The 21,962-nt window shown below is 33.0% G+C and overlaps 2 protein-coding genes across 3 annotated transcripts; one reads left to right on the top strand and one right to left on the bottom strand.

The window, feature by feature from the left end:
• On the bottom strand, positions 1-3,965 carry LOC139484655 (uncharacterized). Its single transcript, XM_071268487.1, has 4 exons — positions 3,425-3,965; positions 2,767-2,862; positions 1,597-1,700; positions 1-1,255 (listed from the first exon to the last, which is right to left on the bottom strand). Exons 1-4 carry the CDS (start codon positions 3,648-3,650, stop codon positions 248-250), a joined length of 1,434 nt encoding a protein of 477 aa, XP_071124588.1. The 5' UTR covers positions 3,651-3,965; the 3' UTR covers positions 1-247.
• Positions 3,966-4,522: 557 nt separating this feature from the next.
• Positions 4,523-11,151, top strand: LOC139484654 (sequestosome-1-like). Of its 2 annotated transcripts, XM_071268485.1 has the most exons (8): positions 4,523-4,985; positions 5,526-5,914; positions 7,508-7,603; positions 8,196-8,509; positions 8,922-9,123; positions 9,458-9,765; positions 10,058-10,196; positions 10,512-11,151. In XM_071268485.1, the coding sequence occupies exons 2-8, from the start codon at positions 5,746-5,748 to the stop codon at positions 10,676-10,678; spliced, it is 1,395 nt and encodes a 464-aa protein (XP_071124586.1). In that variant the 5' UTR covers positions 4,523-4,985; positions 5,526-5,745; the 3' UTR covers positions 10,679-11,151. The 2 variants fall into 2 exon arrangements, with proteins under 2 accessions (XP_071124586.1, XP_071124585.1); XM_071268484.1 differs by lacking the exon at positions 4,523-4,985 and having other exon boundaries at positions 5,501-5,914.
• Positions 11,152-21,962: the final 10,811 nt, after the last annotated feature.

Raw genomic sequence — 21,962 nt, 5'->3', positions numbered from 1 at the left:
TATAGTTATAATGAACAATTTTAATGACTAATCTCATATCTATCATTATAAAATTACAGATGAAGAATTCTTTAAGGCTACAATGATCTACACATAAAATACAGTTTGTCAAAGTTAAACTGATCTCTCAAAACATCCCTTCACTATTGAACATTTATCATAAAAAAATAAAACAACATTATTTTGTTACATGATTATAATATTGTAGTGATACTGAAAAGTTCACAAAGGTGGTTTAAACTTTTGTTTAGACTTTGTGTAGACAATCTATAGAGCCGCCTGGAGTATGTCTACATCCATGCTCCAGTTCAGATTGTACCAAATTCTTCTCCTCTTCCAGTTCTGACAGGTTGTTGAGAAGTCTCATTCGTCTTGGTATCCAGTAGTTCATGCCACGCCCATGACGGTTTCCTAACCCTCGTTGCTTCACCCTCCATGCATTTGGTATTTTCTTGTTTTCCTCACGCATCTGTCGGAAATGGATTTTCTTTTCAAGATTTTCTTGACGACGACAACGACGCTTAGTTTTCATTTCATCGTTTATATACTCATCTGGTTTATCTTGTGACTCGACGAACATCTTGCGTATATTCTTTTTAAACGGACCATTTCTCAATTGTTTGTCACCGTGGTGACCATTTCGGCATTTACGATCATGACATTCCGCGGTATGATGGTGTGGACCAAATTTACCAAACCGTCTCCCTGCATTAAACCGACCAAATTGTACTGCTCTAGATATTGTCCCAGTGATACGACTTGGACAACTTCTTGCACGGTGATGATTTTTCAGTTTCAGTTTTATCACTGCATTGTCTTTATCTTTACCAAATTTGCCTTCTTTACGTCCGAATCTTCCACGGCCCACCTTTTCTTTTCTTGTAGACGGAGGTCCTGAATTCATACTTCCTTCCTGGTTAGTGGATTCTGGAGTCAAATCTCCAATTTCAAAATGTGCGAGTTTGTTCCTTATGCGCCAGATGCGTTTTTGCAGACGATCGTTCTCACCATTTTGATTCTTGTGGCCTTCAGTTCTTGTGTTTAATGAATGTTCCATTTCTTGTTGTCGCTTCAACCATTTTTGTTGTCTTCTGTTAAACCAGGCTTCCATTTCTTCATTAGATTTCCTCTGCATTTTGTTTCCATGACGACGATGATAAAATCTAAAAGATTCAAGCGCAGATTCATAGTTACCTGGTCTTATTTTGAATATAGACCGCCCATTATTCTGGTCAACGTTGAAATCAGGAGACTTCTACAAAAAATATACGAAAAATAGGTCATTATTATAAGTTCAACTGAGAATTTAATTTTATATTGCACGCAAGAGTAGTTCGTCTTTTTATTTATATGGATGTTAAACAATTTAATGTATATAAATTACTTTCAAAACATGATTTGTGTGATAAAATAGGGTGTATTCAGATGGATATGTGGCTATACACATTTATAAGACTACGAAGTCCGTATTTGAGTTTCTGTCTGTGTTTTTTTTCATCGTTTACAAATTGGTTAATTGCTTCTAGTTGATCATTCAGTTTGTTTCGGTAAGCAAATAAGAAAGTTGGAAGTTCCTCTTATCTTAATTTTACTTACCATCATTTGAGCTTTGTGCAGCCTTCTCCCAGCTTCTTTCTGTTTATTGACTGTGTTACAATATTTAAGCTGGGGTACACTTTTCATATATTTCTGTTGGTCAACTGAAATAAATAAATGTATAATTTAACATGCATTGAACTATACATTATAAACTTACCCACATAAAATATTCATGAATCAAATATTTCACACAAAAATTACATTGTAAAATCGAGATTTCGATCTGAATAATGTCATTATTAATTCAGCAAAAAGTTCTAATTGCAGTTAAACAAGAAAAAGACAAGATAGTAGAGCGATGCATATTGCAAATCAAAAGCAGTGATATAAGCGTATCAATTTAATGACTATTTTAGAGGCGAATTTAGGGGGAGGGGAGGGGTATCCTGGAAAAAATGGTTGATTATATAGGGAACCACTGAAGCATGACTAAAGCGGCCCCCTATTAGGCAGACATTGTACCCCTTATAAAAATGTCTAGATCCGCCTCTGATGACCGTGAAAAATAGACGCAATTAGGATTTCATTTCATGTCCATAGCTATGAACGATGTTCTATAAGAATTTATTTTAAGAATTTTATTAATCTAATCAAGAACCCATAAAGGGCATCATTTTACAACACGATATGATTGGAAAAAGCAAAACAGAAAACTAATACCATACTATAACGTTATGGACAGGATCAGAGCCTAACAGATCATGAAACTATTTCTGTTTTATCAAAATCAATTGCTCTTTCAAGAACAAGAGACATGATAAACTAATTGTTTATTACTTCTATGTGATTCAAATGTAGATGTCTCATATCTTCGGGGCTGACGGCCCTCGGATACGAAAATCCTACATCTAATACATGTGCGATGATTTTATATTCGGCACTGATATGTTAAACGAACAAAAGAGACCGAAGTTTGAGCAAAAGAATTTCTATAACGAGGAAAATTCCAACATATACATGCTTATAAAAAATGACACAGCTAATATGATTTTGTTTGTATCAAGATTTTGGATTCTGTATCAATAAAAATCTCTTAACAGAATTTATAGTTCTTAAATCTATATTTAATAAGTTATGTTTTTAATTTTTTCAAGTCTTTATCTTTTTTTTTTTTACCTTTTCAGGCACTAGACATGAACTGCATATACGATAAATCAAATGGCTTACCTGTGACGAACATTCTAAATATACCACCGGAGACACCTTCCAACGCCTCTTGTAGTTCTTCGTCTGAAGAAAATGAGACAAGATCGCCATCAGCATCTACAATTGATATAACATGGTGATTAATTACTCCCTGTTTTATGAAATTAATATTATAAAATCATGCGCATGTGGCCTACGATGCAGACACTGGCAACCCTAAGCTTTTACTGCTATAATTGATCACGTATTTCACTCCAACACAGATCACATAAGTTTTGAAAAGGGGTGTACATTATCTCTCTTCTTTTAAATAAGTTGAACAAAATAGGTAAAATAGTTCCCCATGCATAAAACAAAACCAGCATTTTTCACATTTTTAATTCGGATTTAATTGGCAAAAAAACAGCAAGTTTCAAAAGTTTCTTTTGTTCATCACTTTTATTTAATTAAAAGAGCAGCACATTTTATTTCAATCACGTTTCCGTCCATTATTTTTTTCCATTATACTAGAGCTCTGACATTATAAATTAATAAACAAACAGTTTCAATATATACATATTTTGTCTTTATTTAAATAAATATTTTCTATATAAATAACTTATATTTACTTATCTTTCATCGATCTATCTATATATATATGTGTATATTTACCTGAGTTAATTATAATATGTTAACTTACCTTTCCACATTAGTTCACATTTATCTGTGAAAATCTTGGTAATTTTCCTCTTCAGGAATTCATAGCTCAAATTTTCATCGACAGTAAATCGTCGGAATTCAGAGGTTTCGTCTTCTTTAATAAAGGCTGCTTTAATTACGAGCGGCATTTTCACAGTTGATTCGAACTTTATTTTCGTCGCTACAAATGCGCATTTAAACGAATCATCGCTTTTTATACCATTCATCTAACATGTCCCATGACCGTGAGTCATAGACGAAAATAGATGAAAAGAATGTTCTAGAACAACGATGAAATACCTCGTGATGATGAGTCAACGGTTTTTAAATTAGATGAAATCGAATAACGTCATTCTATTTGTACAACTTATTAAAGGTTTACAGTGAGTCACGCGGTAGATGAATAGACGAAAGAGGATTGTATTTGTTCAACTTATTAAAGGTTTACAATAAGCCACGCGGTAGATGAATAGACGAAAGAGGATTGTAAAGAATCAAAGAGAAAAATTTGGCAATTTATCAAAGGAGCAATTAAACGATTTAAAACGTTTTATTTAAAATTAAGGTTACAGAACATTTGAGGGGCCTTACTAGGTAACAACATACACATTATTAACAAATATTACTTTTTTTTATCTCCTGAAACAAGGAACATATTTATTTATTGATATTAAATTCAAAACTGAAAGGTCACGAGTCATTCACATGCAACCGACAAAACAGGGTTTCCAAAAATATTTGACCAGGTTTATTGTGATGAAAATCAGGTTTATTGTGATGAAAATTTTCGAAATATCATAACTAGTTTATAAGCAACTAATATCAAACTAGCGTACACGGCAGCGCCTTACTTAATTGAAAAGATACACATTAAATATGATAGAGAACATGCAAAAAAAAAAAAGATAATCACAAAATTCATCCATTCCTAGTCATGATCAAGATATGTACATGTATGTAAGTTTGTGTGTGTGTGAACTTGGGGAGGGTTGAACTTTTTTTACATTTGGGTTCTTAAATAAACGGGAAGAAATTGTACTATTTAAAGTTCACTCCCTTTTAAAACAAAACTGTTTAGACTAACACAATAGTATATCACAAACAAACAAACATATTTAAGTACACCACACAAATACGATAATTATATAAGTTGTTTTTAAGGAAAACGGAATAGTTTTATCAGATATTTTTTAGGAATATTGTTTATTTACAACTCTGTATATTTGGCCGATTTGATCCATTTCTAGTTTGTACGGATGGGCATATGTTTTTTTGGTGTTTTTTTTTTATGAAATTCAAGGTACACTTGAGTTATATAAATAATCCTTGCAGAAATTTTCAGGATTATAGAGTTCTCTTAAAAAGTAGGACTCAACATAAAGAAAAGAAGGACTGGGGGGAGAATGTCACTGTGTGTGTACTATATATATATTTTATTCTGAAGAGCCTACTATAGAAAGTTTTACTATTAAAACATTTTCTCCAAATATTGGAGCGACCCATATTATACGGAGATCAAGAGTACTTTGGGAGTTGCATATCATGATACTGCGGTTGGCCTGGTAGGAACTGCTTATATTCAACATTGACAAATAAAAAACAAAACATAGAATGAAAATGAATAGCTTGTCAAGCAAAACGTAGAAAATGTAAAAGTGAAATAAATTAAAACAATACAGTTTCTCATGAATATGATTTACACCTGATGGATTTAGTGGTCGAAAAAGGGTGGGGTGGTCCCTCTTATATGAGCTATATTTTTTCATAATCCTTGTCATCATCTGAATCGACACAAACATATATCTCCTATCTACTCCTCCCCAGAGAATCGTTTATAATTTAATTTTCAATTTGTGACAAATTAGCCTAACAAATCTTACTATACAAATATTTGATACAATGTGAAAAAAAATATTTGATATAAATGGAAATTGACATTGCTAATTGTTTGTATGTCAGAAATTCAAGAATAACGTATTCGTCATGGTCATAAGTTTCTTATTCTCTGTTCAATTTCGTCGTGTCATTTTGTGTTGCATAAAGAGGAAACATGTGTGCTACTAAAAATAGACATGACATCGTTGTTTGTTGATATTTTTCAGAACGGAACTTGCGCATTACACTCATATTTGAACAAATGTTTGTCATCATTACTTTCAATTACCTGGTCTAGTTGGTTCTGGAATTAAATCTTTCGTCGATTCATCGTCATTCATACCTGACAACTTGGGCTTATAAAAAGAGAAGAGTTGACGAATTTAGACATAACTCTATTTGGTAGCAAAGTGGACACAACGTCAACAACAACAATTTCCCGCGAAGATGTCATTGACAGTAAAAGCCTATTTGGTAAATAAAGGAGAGGAAAAGAGAGAAATACGTAGATTTGCTGTGCCTGCTGATGTTTCAAGCAGCTTCAGCTATCTTCAGAAGAAAGTGGCGGATATTTATCCTACCCTAAAGCAAGGAAATTTTAATCTATATTGGACTGGTAAGTTGATTTTGATTATTTTAATTTACACTATTTACAAAAGCGATATACCTGTACATTTGTACATAACATGATATACTATAATAGGCAACCAAAAGATTAACTGTATACGGTTGTATGCAGCTGTTATAAAACTGATTGCTACATGTAGTAAATAGGATAGAAAATAAAAACAATCTTGTCATATATATATATAACACTGATGGTTTCACGGATTTGATATATTCCATATTTTCGATGCAATATGTCAATTTATGCAATGAAAGGAAGCTTTTATAAATTGAAATGCTGTCTGTAAAAAGGTTTATTTATTTTGTCTAGGTATTTTGAATTTCCATTTTACTTTTGGTTAAGTTTAAAATTAATTATGTAATTTATTATGTTCTGTTAAATGCCCTTGATGTTTCATCATATATATATATAATGTTGTATACCTGTACAAAAATGTATATCCTGTATAATTTGTCTAATAATAGTTGACCTGCTTTCAAACCAGGCTTATTGCAATTTAAAATGCTGCATTATTAGTTTGTTGAATTTAAAGTCATAAGAAACGAGTGACCGGTGAAAAATAATGTTCTTCCAATTCTTGAAGTAATGCATACAAACATCCTAAACCTCGTCTTCTGTGCTCCAATTTATCATTTTTTTCGTGTAAATTTCGTATAATTGTCAATTTTTTTTCTCAATCGGTCAGTGTTGTTGTGAAAATATGGCAGGTAATTAAAGTTCGTGTTTTGAAGCCGAAGTTTAACGATTGTCACCTGTTTGTCAACAATTGACGAAAAATAAACAAAAAAGCATGGAAATTGAGCACGTGTTTAACATGTAAATTCAGATAATAGTTTATTTTAAGGACATCCATGCGTATTGTGGTCACCGGATTTTTACGAGATGGGTCACACTGAGGTCACCTTGCATACGGAAAATATGTCGGGGGAATAGCTTGCTGGAAGGAAGCTATTCAAATAAAGTAAACTTCTTCTAAATATGAATAAATTAAAGAATTTTCTTCAGAAAAAAGTATATGTACATAAGTTTTATAATGAAAACTATCCATTGAGTTATAAAAATCATATGCATTATTTTTTTTTTTGATTTGAGGTTTCTTATGACTTTAAAGTGATCAGATGTTTAAATAATTTTTTATAACAAGATTATAATTCTTTTTCCAGTCATTGTTTCAATAAATGCAAGAAATTTTTAAATGTTTTTGACTCTTGTTCAATTAATCTTAATTATGTTTAAAAAATAAGATTGATTGAAACAGAAACAAATGCATGTTAATTTCCACAATAGACAATGAATGAGTTCATGTACATTTTGAACATGAATATATATATATATATAAAAATTTCCTCATGTTTACAAGGAAAACACTATTGAAACTGAAAGCTATAAGGAAACAATTACTAATATCTGAGAATAGTATGCTGACTATATATTATGTCCCTAATATAATTTATCTAGACACTCAATTTATTTGAAAAAAGTGGAAAACCCATTGCAGATTGTTCTAAAATTGTTGAGATATTTAAAGTTTCTGGGGCAGACTTAATCAGGAATTACATGTACCTATCTTATTTATTTTAGATCCGGAGGGTGACCAGATTGCCTTTTCTACAGACGATGAACTAACAGAGGCTCTGGGTTTCGTAGATGATGGAGTTTTTAGGATAAAAATCAAAGGTAATTATTATATAAGAGCTAATTGCACTTTAAATGACGGTACATCATGTTCACATCATGTAACTTTGTCTCTGAGACTGATTGAAATATAATAATTTAAATTTATTTCCAATTGATTTTGATATGAAAAAATGAAACTGTGCAACAGATGTTTGCTTAATAGTTTAAGAAAGACAAAGTAGATATTAATTTCCGTTTATCCTGAAAAGTACAATAATCAATATGTTAATACATAGAACAAGTGAGAATACTTGTACTTTAAAGGGTCCCATCAGAAATTGTAAAATTAAACTCAATGCTAAAAACTTAAGAAGATACATATATTGATTTGTTAAGTATGATGGTGGATTACCTGATCATGCATGAAATATTTGCCACTGGACGTTAAGCAACCAACAATCAATCAATCAATCAAATGGTGGAACAGACAGTTCAATTAAACATTACACACATATAAAAAGTAGCTTACATGTATATATAATAACTTAAACAACTACTGTTCTTTAAGGGATTCAAATGTTAAAAACAAAAATAAATCAACAATTGTGATATTATATAGAGGAATATTATTAATACCTGTATTTTCCCTCAGAAACAAAGAAAGAAAGCTGTAATGATGAACAGAAGGAGAAAGTTATTCACCCTAGAGTAGTATGTGATGGTTGTGAGGGACCAGTGGTGGGTAACAGATTTAAGTGTGCCATCTGTCCAGACTATGATCTGTGTGAAACATGTGAAAAAAAAGGACTACACCAGGAACATGATATGATGAAAATAACAACACCTAGTCAAGGACTCTTTGGAGCTTTCGGAGGTCCATCTTTTGGAGGAGGACCTTGTGGACCTTTTGGAGGCCCTCCTTGTGGACCCCCTCCACCATTTGGTACAACAGGAAATCATGGAGGAGTAAGTCAATAGTCCTTGGATTTATTTTAATAACCTAATATCACTTATCTTTTTATATAATTACCATTTTATATTTTGTTATGGTATGTCTCTGCATTATACATTGCACAGCCTTCAATTCCAAATATTGAGTAAACAAATTTATAAATATAAGATACATGTAATGAAAGCCTTTAAAAATGTTTTTTTTATTAATTGACATCCCCCTGTATGAGGGTCTCAATGTGGGTACATGTACATGTACCATTTTGATACCTGTGAAAAATTATGATTAAAGTTTAAACAATTTGACGCTAACTGTAGCAGAAAAGGATTGTTTGATGCCTTTCAGAAAAGAGCATTCATACCCTCCTGTATTGTGTATGGTTTAAGATCCTCACTTGATTATAATTAATTATTTAATTTATTACAGTTTGTCCCTCCACCACACTTTCGTCGATGGATGCAGAGATTTATGAAACGCTGGCAGAAGAACCAGCAAGGATGTGGTGATCAGAATGAGTCTCCAATGGAAGAAGATCCTAAACAAGGGGAGGCAACTGAAGAAGATGGACAAGCTGATGATTATCTTCGTAATGTTGGTGAAAGTGTTCAGGCAATGCTTGATCCTTTCGGTAAGATATTTATTTTTATGGAAGCTATCGAAGTGTTGATATGCATCAGAAAAATGCTATTTATTAAATGTTTATAACTTCTTCATCAAGTTATTCAAAACTTTAACTAGGTCAATATATACATGGAATAGACTTTTGAACTTTCTTTTGTAGAAAAAATTAAATAATTGGCAATGGTTATTAAATAAATTGAAAGAGTTGTTTTTATAGATTTAAAATTCAAGAAAATAGTCCTTAATTCTTAAACACCTTTAAGTTAAAATGTATCAGTTCAAAGTTTTATTATGTATGTGATGAAAAACTAAACGTTTAAAACATTTCTTTCCGATTGCAGGAATAGATGTAGAAATTGATGTTGAACACCATGGACAGAGGAAAAGATGTGGGCGTGGGGCTGGTAGAGGGCGCTGTGGACGTGGTGGTGGATGGTCCAGACCACAAAGCTGCCCAGGACGTCAAGGACAGTTTGCTGGGTTTCCTGGACAGTTTCCAGGGTGTCCATTTGGATTTGGTGGACCAGCACCACAGCAGTCAAAAGATAAAAAAAGTGAAACAAAGAAAGATGATGTTCCAATGAAAGAGGCTGAGCCTGCCAAGGAGGTTCCAATGAATACTGAGGGAAACAAAGAGGCCTCTCTTAAGGTAATGCTGCAATGATACATAAAACTCATAAGGGTGAACAATATTGAACACGATATTGTTAAAAAATTAAATTTATTTCAAGTTGTGAACTGAATTGCAAAAAAAAATTAATAAAATTTATTAAGCTATCAAGCAAATTCCAAGATGTAAATTAACAGGAACCAAAGGCTATATATTAAAAGGATAATTCTTAATTCAAAAGTGAAATAAATGTATAAAGAAATTTTCTAGATATTTTGTTACATTTAGATAAAAGTACAAAAACTTATTTCAAACTTATTTTTTTTTTCAGGACTCAACAAAGAAGCCAAATGAGCCAGAAGATTGGACTATTTTGACAGAAGCCACTGAATCTAGTGGACCCAAACCAGGACCTTCAGAAGTGCCTGAACCTTCTGTGCCAAGTACAACCAGTCTCTACCCTTCTTTAGGTAGGTTTAATTCTCAGATTTATCAGGCTACGAAACCATACTTAACCAAATTAAAAAGTGTTTTTCTTTTTTGAGAAACATGTTTCTTTTTATGTATTTTCTGGAGAAAAAAAAGTTATATTCTTTTCAGACATACATGTACTAAATGAGACTTATTATGAAATCAATCCTAAATGCATTTGTATATTAGACGAGATATAGTTTAACACTGAATAAAAAAAACATTTTTGAGAAAGTTTGATTATTTCCCTTGAATAATGAATAAAGCATCAAGAGTTGTCTCCCATGTTTTAAATCAGTGTATTTTAATTACAGATCCTAAGATAAGAGAGGCTTTGGATACCATGATGGGAATGGGATTTCATAATGAAGGAGGCTGGTTGACCTCTCTTCTGAACGAGAAAGAGGGAGACATTGGGAAAGCTCTAGATTCTATCCAGCAGAGACGTAACAGGACCACTGATGGCGGATACATGGCCTGAGATTCAAACACAATCATGTGGTTTTGGGACTTATAATTGGATGCTTTGTTATTGATATATATACAAATCTAATGACATTTTTGTGGTTTTAATTAATATTATTTTAATATTGTAAATGTCAGCTTTATTATTTTAATGTTGTAACTTGTTACTTTAGTGGTTGCTAAGAAATTAAGACTTTGGCTTTGTTGTGGTATTTCATGTTATAAGATAATCATGTTTGTTATAGCTTTTAAAAAACAAAAATTGAAAGAAATTTTAAGAAAAATTTTAATATCTTATTGGTGTCTGTTTCAGTTGTTGTAATTTTAGGTACAAAAAACGTTAAGAATCTGATTATGATGAATATTTTTGTGAAATTGTTGAGAAAATTGTATGAAACAGAAAGTGATTACCGTATATTTATTTATATTTTTACTGACAAAACAATTGTTTCTGTGATTCTGTTATGAAATAAATAATTAAAATTTAAATGATACAGTTTATTGACTGAATGAACTATTTTGCCATCATCGTACCTAAGCACAATTATGCCATTCAAGTGGTGGAGTGGCATAATAAATGTGTCACAAAATACCAAAACAGCTAAACGTAAAATGACTAAAATACTAAAAAACACATCAAAGGAATTGAAAACAACTGTCATATTCCTGACTGGTACAGGCATTTCAACACAGGAATTTAATGACCAGATTTCTGTTTCATTGTCGTCTATTCTTCATTCAATTAGTGATCTTATTGTCTCGCCTCAATAATGGTAGTTCTGATTCTAGTGGACTTATTGTCTCGCCTCAATAATGCTACTTCCGATTCTAGTGTTCTTATTATCTCGCCTCAATAATGCTACTTCCGATTCTAGTGATCTTATTGTCTCACCTCAATAATGCTAAATCAGATTCTAGTGATCTTATTGTCTCGCCACAATAATGCTACTTCCGATTCTAGTGATCTTATTGTCTCACCTCAATAATGCTAGTTCAGATTTTAGCGGTCTTATTGTCTTGCAGTAATAATGCTAGTTCAGATTTTAGTGATCTTATTGTCTTGCCTCAATAATGCTAAATCAGATTCTAATGATCTTATTGTCTCACCTCAATAATGCTACTTCCGATTTTAGTGGACTTATTGTCTTGCCTCAATAATGCTACTTCCGATTCTAGTGATCTTATTGTCTCACCTTAATAATGCTAGTTCAGATTCTAGTGATCTTATTGTCTTGCCTCAATAATGCTACTTCCGATTCTAGTGATCTTATTGTCTCACCTCAATAATGCTACTTCCGATTCTAGTGATCTTATTGTCTCACCTTAATAATGCTAGTTCAGATTCTAGTGATCTTATTGTCTTGCCTCAATAATGCTACTTCCGATTCTAGTGATCTTATTGTCTCACCTCAATAATGCTACTTCCGATTCTAGTGATCTTATTGTCTCACCTTAATAATGCTAGTTCAGATTCTAGTGATCTTATTGTCTTGCCTCAATAATGCTACTTCCGATTCTAGTGATCTTATTGTCTCACCTCAATAATGCTACTTCCGATTCTAGTGATCTTATTGTCTCACCTTAATAATGCTAGTTCAGATTCTAGTGATCTTATTGTCTCGCCTCAATAATGCTACTTCCGATTCTAGTGATCTTAATGTCTCACCTCAATAATGCTAGTTCAGATTTTATCGGTCTTATTGTCTTGCAGTACTAATGCTAGTTCAGATTTTAGTGATCTTATTGTCTTGCCTCAATAATGCTACTTCCGATTCTAGTGTTCTTATTATCTCGCCTCAATAATGCTACTTCCGATTCTAGTGATCTTATTGTCTCACCTCAATAATGCTAAATCAGATTCTAGTGATCTTATTGTCTCGCATCAATAATGCTAGTTCAGATTCTAGTGATCTTATTGTCTCACCTCAATAATACTAATTCAGATTTTAGCGGTCTTATTGTCTTGCAGTAATAATGCTAGTTCAGATTTTAGTGATCTTATTGTTTGGCCTCAATAATGCTAAATCAGATTCTAGTGATCTTATTGTCTCACCTTAATAATGCTAGTTCAGATTCTAGTGATCTTATTGTCTCGCCTCAATAATGCTACTTCCGATTCTAGTGATCTTATTGTCTCACCTCAATAATGCTAGTTCAGATTTTAGCGGTCTTATTGTCTTGCAGTAATAATGCTAGTTCAGATTTTAGTGATCTTATTGTCTTGCCTCAATAATGCTAAATCAGATTCTAGTGATCTTATTGTCTCGCCTCAATAATGCTACTTCCGATTCTAGTGATCTTATTGTCTCACCTCAATAATGCTACTTCCGATTCTAGTGATCTTATTGTCTTGCCTCAATAATGCTAGTTCAGATTTTAGCGGTCTTATTGTCTTGCAGTAATAATGCTAGTTTAGATTTTAGTGATCTTATTATCTGGCCTCAATAATGCTAGTTCCGATTCTAGTGGACTTATTGTCTTGCCTCAATAACGCTACTTCCGATTCTATTGGACTTATTGTCTCGCCTCAATAATGCTAGTTCAGATTCTAGTGATCTTATTGTCTCGCCTCAATAATGCTACTTCCGATTCTAGTGATCTTATTGTCTTGCCTCAATAATGCTAGTTCAGATTCTAGTGATCTTATTGTCTTGCCTCAATAATGCTACTTCCGATTTTAGTGGACTTATTGTCTTGCAGTAATAATGCTAGTTCAGATTTTAGTGATCTTATTATCTGGCCTCAATAATGCTAGTTCCGATTCTACTGGACTTATTGTCTTGCCTCAATAATGCTACTTCAGATTCTAGTGGACTTATTGTCTTGCCTCAATAATGCTAGTTCAGATTTTAGTGATCTTATTATCTGGCCTCAATAATGCTAGTTCCGATTCTAGTGGACTTATTGTCTTGCCTCAATAATGCTACTTCCAATTCTAGTGGACTTATTGTCTTGCAGTTATAATGCTAGTTCAGATTCTAGTGATCTTATTGTCTTGCCTCAATAATGCTAAATCAGATTCTAGTGATCTTATTGTCTCACCTCAATAATGCTAAATCAGATTCTAGTGATCTTATTGTCTCACCTCAATAATGCTACTCCAGATTCTAGTGATCTTATTGTCTCACCTCAGTAATGCTAGTTCAGATTTTAGCGGTCTTATTGTCTTGCAGTAATAATGCTAGTTCAGATTTTAGTGATTTTATTATCTGGCCTCAATAATGCTAGTTCCGATTCTAGTGGACTTATTGTCTTGCCTCAATAATGCTACTTCAGATTCTAGTGGACTTATTGTCTTGCCTCAATAATGCTACTTCTGATTCTAGTGGACTTATTGTCTTGCCTCAATAATGGTACTTCCGATTCTAGTGGACCTATTGTCTTGCCTCAATAATGCTACTTCCGATTCTTGTTGACTAATTGTCTTGCCTCTATAATGCTAGTTCAGATTTTAGCGGTCTTATTGTCTTGCCTTAATAATGCTAGTTCAGATTCTAGTGGTCTTATTGTTTTGCCTCAAAATGCTACTTCAGATTCTAGTGATTTTTAGTCTTGTTTCAAAATTGCTAGTTCAAATTTTAGCAATGAACATGTTCAAAGTTTTAAGAAAAGCCACTTATGATAAGTCAATAGTATTTGATATGCATGTCTTATTTCCAAAGAGATTATATTGTCTGCTACCTCGGTCATGGTTCATTAATTTTGAATGATTTACCTTTGAAATTTAATGTTTTGGTGATCAGTTAAGGGGAGAAATGTATTATAATTTAGTGGTATCTGGGTTTGCAGTTGTATTAGGATTGGCACTGTCAATCGACTGAACGGTTTGCATAGTTTACACATTAAAGTATTGCCATATTAAGTGTCAACATTTGCATTATACTAACGATATATGCGTATTTATCTGATGAGTCCTTGTCAACTAGTTGTCGAGCCTGCAACTTTTGTTGCAGAAAGCTCGACATAGGGATAGTGATCCGGCGGCGGTTACGGCGGCGGCTACGGCGGCGGCGGCGGTGTTAGCTAACTTCTTAAAAGCTTTATATTTTAGAAGGTGGAAGACCTGGATGCTTCATACTTTGTATATAGATGCCTCATGTTACGAAGTTTCCGTCAGTCACATGTCCAATGTCCTTGACCTCATTTTCATGGTTCAGTGACCACTTGAAAAAAAAGTTCAGATTTTTTGTAATGTTGAATTCTCTCTTATTATAAGTAATAGGATAACTATATTTGATATGTGCGTACCTTGAAAGGTCCTCATGTCTGTCAGACAGTTTTCACTTTACCTCGACCTCATTTCATGGATCAGTGAACAAGGTTAAGTTTTGGTGGTCAAGTCCATATCTCAGATACTACAAGCAATAGGGCTAGTATAATCGGTGTATGGAAGGACTGTAAGGTGTACATGTCCAACTGGCAGGTGTCATCTGACCTTGACCTCATTTTCATGGTTCAGTGGTTATAGTTAAATTTTTGTGTTTTGGTCTGTTTTTCTCATACTATATGCAATAGGTCTACTATATTTGTTGTATGGAATGATTGTAAGGTGTTACCTATCTAGCGGGCAGATGTCATGTGAACTTGACCTCATTTTCATGGTTCAGTGGTCAAAGTTAAGTTTTTGAGTTTTGGTCTTTTTATCTAATATTTTATGCCATAGGTCATCTATATTTGGTGTATGGAAATATTTTATGATCTTTATGTCAGTCGCGCAGGTTTTATTTGACCGTGACCTCATTTTCACGGTTCATTGCACAGTGTTAAGTTTTTGTGTTTTGGTCTATTTTTCTTAAACTATAAGTAATAGGTCAACTATAAATGTTGTATAGAAGCATTGTTAGCTGTACATGTCTGCCTGGCATGGTTCATCTGACCTTGACCTCATTTTCAAGGTTCATTGGTCTTTGTTTAGTTATCTTGGTTAATGTTTAGTTTATGTGACAGTTGTATTAAAGCGTAGCTTTATACTTAGGACTATCAACATAATATCAATGATTAGTATAGAAGGCGAGACATTTCAGCGTGTGCACTCTTGTTTTTATATAGTTCGTTCTTAATTTATACTGTTACAACACTGTCCCATGTTATGAGGATGGTTAGGATCCCGCTTAAAAGTATAACCCTGCCACAATCATGTCTGTATGTGCATGTCCCAAGTCATTAGCCTGTATTTCAGTGGTTCTCGTTTATTGGTGTGTTACATATCTATATTTCGTAAATGTTTTGGGACATGATCAGGCCGTTAGTTTTCTCGTTTTAATTGTTTTGCATTTGCCATTTCGTGGTCTTTTATAGCTGACTATGCTGTATGGGCTTGACTGATTGTTGAAGGCCGAAAGGTGACCTATAGTTATTGACTTCTTTGTCATTTGGTCTCTTGTAAAGAGTTGTCTCATTGGCAATAATACCACATTTTTAAAGACTCTTTTATATATGAAGTAGATTTTCAATTACGGCTAGTGTCCGACTTATGAGTTTTCGGATCAATGGTGTGACCGATTGGGTGTTGGAATAGCGGGACAACTCCGGTTTGCATAGTTTACACCTAAAAGTATTGTCATATTAGTTTCAACATTTGCATTATGCTATCAAAATTCAATCATTGCGAGACGTTTTTATTTGTTAACAGTTTTTATTGTGTTTTTGAGAATCATATCAATTGGACATTCATTCAAACAAAACTGTTTGCTGAACAACTGACATTCATATGGTCGGATTCGATTAGGCAATGCTACTACTATGGTTATGTGATACGTGATATTCCTGAATTTCAACATAAATCAGGAAAAGTCTATGTAAAGCAGGCAAGACATTTCAGCGTGTAAACTCTTGATATAATAAGAATTGGGATTTCTAAGCTGATGATTGTTCGTAGAAAAGATTCCCACGCCCATCAATTTTCCCATTAAGCTTCCTTTTGTCTACTAGATGAACCACACATTTAACAATACCCACAGTTCCCTGTGTGTGTCGTTCTTTAGTCATTGAGTCTGAATGGTTAACTACATTTATTCAAGTGCAGTACACATAACAGCTGGTTGTCGACTTCCTTCATATTATAATTTACGATGAAAAGGAAGAGGCGTAGATGTACATGATAAACTAAGGAAGCAATTTCAAGTATCAACATTATAACGAATAAAAGGATATTCCTTGAACAGGTCGAGACAAAACACTTCTCATACATAAACTGAGGCTGTTAAATACAGTTACAACACGGATATTCCTTGAACAGGTCGAGACAAAACACTTCTCATACATAAACTGAGGCTGTTAAATACAGTTACAACACGGATATTCCTTGAACAGGTCGAGACAAAACACTTCTCATACATAAAATGAGGCTGTTAAATACAGTTACAACACTATCTTAGGTAGATACATTTTGAAAATATCATCAGAAAGCAAAGAAAGCATTGAGAAGATTAGACGAAGACAAATTAGAATGTATAGAAAAGAGGTGAAAGATACCAAAGAGGGACGAAAGATACCAGAGGGAAGTCAAACTCATAAATCGAAAATAAACTGACAACGCCATGGCTAAAAATGAAAAAAACAAACAGACAAACAATAGTACACATGAAGCAACATAGAAAACTAAGGAATAAACAACACGAACCCCATCAAAAACTAGGTGTGATCTCAGGTGCTCCGGAAGGATGAGCAGATCCTGCTTCACATGTGGCACCCGTCGTGTTGCTTATGTGATAACAAATCCGGTAAAAAGTCTAATTCGGTAGGTCACATTCATGAAAGGGAAGGGGATTGCAGTTACGACGTAAGGAACATATCCGATGTCATTTGTGAAACGGTTATTCCATAACGGTCAACCAATTCGTGATGGTGTCCATAAAATCAACGAAGTGATGATTTCAACTTCACCAATTGGAACTCTTAGTTTAATAGCTTCCTTGTGAGCAGCAACCCTCTATCAAGAAAATAATGATAGGAAATGAAGGCAAAGGGACTCTCAAACCCATGAGTCGAAAATAAATTTACAAATTCATGGCTAGAAAAGAAAACACCACAAACAATAATACACCAAAAACTACTTAGAAAATAAGAGACTGAGCAACACGAAACACATCATTACTTGTGCTCCGATAGGGTAAGACGATCCTGTTTCACTTGTGGCAACCGTTGTGGGGCATTGCTTTAAAAAATAAATAGATTGTTTGTTTAAATCTTGGAAAAAACTTGTTACGCTAAGAAAGCAAATTTCATAAATACGAGTATTAAAAAAATTTAGTGGAGCTTGTCCCTGTTTGTTATTGAAAACATAGCTGTGATTGGATAAAGTAAAACAAATACATTTCCCAATTAATAAAACCTGTTATTACAGTGTCCCATATTAGAGGGAACCTTTCAATAACATGTTTAACCTCACCACGTTCTGCGTATGCTGTTCCAAGTCAATAGTCTTAACTACAGTAGTTGTCGTTTGTTGTTGTCTTATCTGCTTATCTGTGTTTTTTTCCGCACATACCAGGCTCTTTAAAAAAAAAAGTTTTATAGTGTGTTATTTTTTCATTACTGGACCTTTTATAGGCTTACTTCCCGTATATGATTTGTCCAGATATTTTCTAAGTTTTCCTCCTTTCTTTGTCTTTATCATTATAGTCGTTGTGAGGATAGTCATTACTTCATATATGCAGTTTAAATTGCTTGAAAAAGACCACAGTCGCAGAGCTTAGATATATAGGTTAATAAATATGAATGAAAATAGAGTTATCCCTCTTTATACAGCAGACTGACTTTCAATGAATGTCTGGATGGAATGGAATTGTCGCCAATAGATTTTCATTTCATAATTATACCCACCACAATAATTTTTCGTTCATTTATAAAACGATGTATACTGCACCAGATGCTCTAGATAAACATTTAGAGATTTGATAAATCACAAGCAGTTTTAAGAATTTTTCTAAAATTCCTTCTTTTAAAGAAGCACTAATTAATTGCAATTCTCTAATTAGTTGTTTCAACAATATAATTGTCATGAAATTTATAAAAAAAACATGGACTATGATCCTTTTTAAGACACGGCTAAATGTCTAAAAATATATTGATTATGTATAATTAAATTTAAATGATATCTACTTCAAAAATATACTCTGAACTTACATTAGGCAACGGCATAGTGCCCCCCTCTCACAACACTATGTTACAATAAATTTGAACAAAAAATGGGTGATAGTTTAGCTGCGGGTCTAAAATATTTGTGTCATATACTAGTAAATCAACCTACCCCAAGGAATTTATATATATAGTTTTAACATTCTAATATTGTAGATCTTTGTGCATGCATGGATTTTCATTCATGTGTTTAAACTACTCTGACCTCTAATCTAGACTGCATTCTAATTATATATACCATTATTGGAGATTTATAAAGTATCTGGTTATCTTGTGTGCGTCTTCGAATTTAAATAGCTTTCAATACAACAACATCCCCTATATAACCAAAATAAGTGATAACAAACAAAAATGTGAAGTAGTCTCGATGATGACTCGTCTATCAATATGCATATCTTATCCAGATATCGTCTCTCTTCTCCTTCCTTTGTCTTTAACATTATACTTTTGGTGAGGGAATAATTTACTTTATCTATGCAGTTAAAAACTAAAAAGACCATAGTCGTAGAGCTTAGAATTTACAGTTTTATAACTATAAACAGAAATAGAGTTATTCCTCTTACACAGCGGATTGACTCTCAATGCATATATGAATGGAATTTAAATGTCATATTCAGATTGCTCATTACCTTAATGAGTCTCATGCGTTCATAAATATACCCAGCACGACAATTTTTCGTTCATTAATACCATAAACCATACCAATTTTTTATTTGCACCAGATGCGCATTTGTCAATCATCTCTCTTAAGTAATGCTCGAAGCCATTATATTTGAAAATCAAAAAGGAAATTTACACATCCTAAATGACGTTCTATGGTTATAGACATATCCTTTATGTTTGTAATTCTTTGATAAACATACCCTTCATGAGACATTTTGTTAAACGAATACCCTTTATGAGAGTCCTTCTTTCATAAATATATCATCCATTAGACACTTATAAACAGCCTTTCATTACAATCATGAGAGTCATTTTTTTCATAAAGAAACCTTACATAAAAGGTATTTGTATTTTATTAACAGACATTTTATAAAAGTAATTATTTCATAAATATATCCTTTATGCGAGTCAAACGTTTATATACTTATCCTTTATGAGAGATTTTTGTTCAATAGCGAGTAAATCTTTCATCTACAAGTATATTGTATCCATTAGAAGCATAATTACGATCATTAAACATTACCTTCAAAATAATGAAAAAAGAATTTCTCATAAACATGAAAAGCTTGAAAGTCGTTCTTTGACATACCTAGTCTGAGATTGCTTTAACATCAGACGACCCTTAGCTGAAAGTGGTTCTTTGACATACCTAGTCTGAGATTGCTTTAACATCAGACGACCCTTAGCTGAAAGTCGTTCTTTGACATACCTAGTCTGAGATTGCTTTAACATCAGACGACCCTTAGCTGAAAGTGGTTCTTTGACATACCTAGTCTGAGATTGCTTTAACATCAGACGACCCTTAGCTGAAAGTCGTTCTTTGACATACCTAGTCTGAGATTGTTTTAACATCAGACGACCCTTAGCTGAAAGTCGTTCTTTGACATACCTAGTCTGAGATTGCTTTAACATCAGACGACCCTTAGCTGAAAGTGGTTCTTTGACATACCTAGTCTGAGATTGCTTTAACATCAGACGACCCTTAGCTGAAAGTCGTTCTTTGACATACCTAGTCTGAGATTACTTTAACATCAGACGACCCTTAGCTGAACGACTCAAGCAAATCTTTACATGCCCATCAAACGTTAAAGCGATTGCAGACTACACAAAGTTTCATGTTTGAGCTTTTGATTTTGCCATGTAATTAAGGAATTTCCATTTTGAAATTTCTTCGGAGTTCAGTACTTTTCTGAATTTACTTTTTTTTATGTGTCTACGAGGTAAAGGACTTTAAGGTTTCTGTAAGTTAACCAATGGTTTCTGGCTGTACCAATCAGGGTAATTAAACCATGTTTCAAATAAAATAAAAAATAGTTTGCCTACAATTCCTGCATGAAAGCATTCGCTTCAATACATACATTTCTGGATAGTTATACTTTCATTAGTAGCAAAACCTTTATCATGTTTACTGTTGACATTCGTTGATAAACATATTTTCAATGCTAGACATTCTTCTTATAAAAAGAGTAAAATCACAAAAATACCAAACTCAGAGGAAAATCCAATCGGAAAGTCCATAATCACATGGCAAAATCAAATGACAAAACACTTCAAAAACGAATGGGCATGATTTGTCATATTCCTGACTTGGTAACGGCATTTTCAAATGTAGAAAATGGTGGATTAAACCTGGTTTTATAGCGCTAAACCTCTCCCTTTGATGACAGTCTCAAATTCACGAAAAAAACTGTGAGCACATATGCTCGAACCAGGACTAAAATTTTACAATTGAATACGTGTCTTGAAATCAGATGGGATATAAATTAGCTTAAACTCGTGTTTTACGTTTGGAGAAAGTGTTTTTCAATTGTTTTTATAATTTAAATGTTTTTATAATTCAAAACCTATAAATTATAAACCCACCCTTCGTGCTTTACTCTAAAACATAAAATCACAAAAATACTGAACTCCGAGGAAAATTCAAAACGGAAAGTCTCTAATCAAATGATAAAATCAAAAACATAAACACCCCAAACGATTGGATAAAAACTGTCACATTATGACTTAGTTCGAGCATATGTGCTAACAGTTTGTTTGTGTATAATGTATAACTCGAGGAGAGTCGTTGATATACACAGATCGCACATCTACATTAATAAAACCACTATTTTCCTCCAAACAGATTCAACAGAAGAAGACATTTTCTCTTTAATCATTGTTATCATAAAAAAGTTGACGTGTGGCATGAATAAACTCATCAAAGATATACCAGGACTAACATTTTACAATTGAATACATGTCTTGAAATCAGATGTGATATAAAAATTTGCTTAAACTCGCGTTTTACGTTTGGAGAAAGTGTTTTTCAATTGTTTTTTTTTTTAATTCTTTATTTTGTATTTCTTCATCTCATACAATATTTATATGCAATTGTTTTTCAATTGTTCACCGGTATGTCTATGGGAACAATCTGTACCGCCTTATTTGCAGACTTTTCTAACATAATGAAGCTTCTCAATGAGAACAAATATACACTGGTACTTCTGCTTTAATAGATA

This window comes from Mytilus edulis, chromosome 8 (assembly GCF_963676685.1).
Source record: "Mytilus edulis chromosome 8, xbMytEdul2.2, whole genome shotgun sequence".
In the NCBI taxonomy this organism is placed as follows: domain Eukaryota; kingdom Metazoa; phylum Mollusca; class Bivalvia; order Mytilida; family Mytilidae; genus Mytilus; species Mytilus edulis.
This window is presented reverse-complemented; position numbering and strand designations above follow the sequence as displayed.

Bases quoted from the DNA above. Each gene is read 5' to 3' on its own strand.
- LOC139484655 (XM_071268487.1), bottom strand. From the start codon at position 3,650: ATGAATGGTATAAAAAGCGATGATTCGTTTAAATGCGCATTTGTAGCG. The intron at 1,701-2,766 runs GTAAGCCATTTG...TATTTATTTCAG, and splicing joins ATTTAGAATGTTCGTCACAG to TTGACCAACAGAAATATATG. The intron at 1,256-1,596 runs GTAAGTAAAATT...TATTTTTTGTAG, and splicing joins TGCACAAAGCTCAAATGATG to AAGTCTCCTGATTTCAACGT.
- LOC139484654 (XM_071268485.1), top strand. From the start codon at position 5,746: ATGTCATTGACAGTAAAAGCCTATTTGGTAAATAAAGGAGAGGAAAAG. The intron at 5,915-7,507 runs GTAAGTTGATTT...TATTTATTTTAG, and splicing joins TTTTAATCTATATTGGACTG to ATCCGGAGGGTGACCAGATT. The intron at 9,124-9,457 runs GTAAGATATTTA...TTCCGATTGCAG, and splicing joins GGCAATGCTTGATCCTTTCG to GAATAGATGTAGAAATTGAT.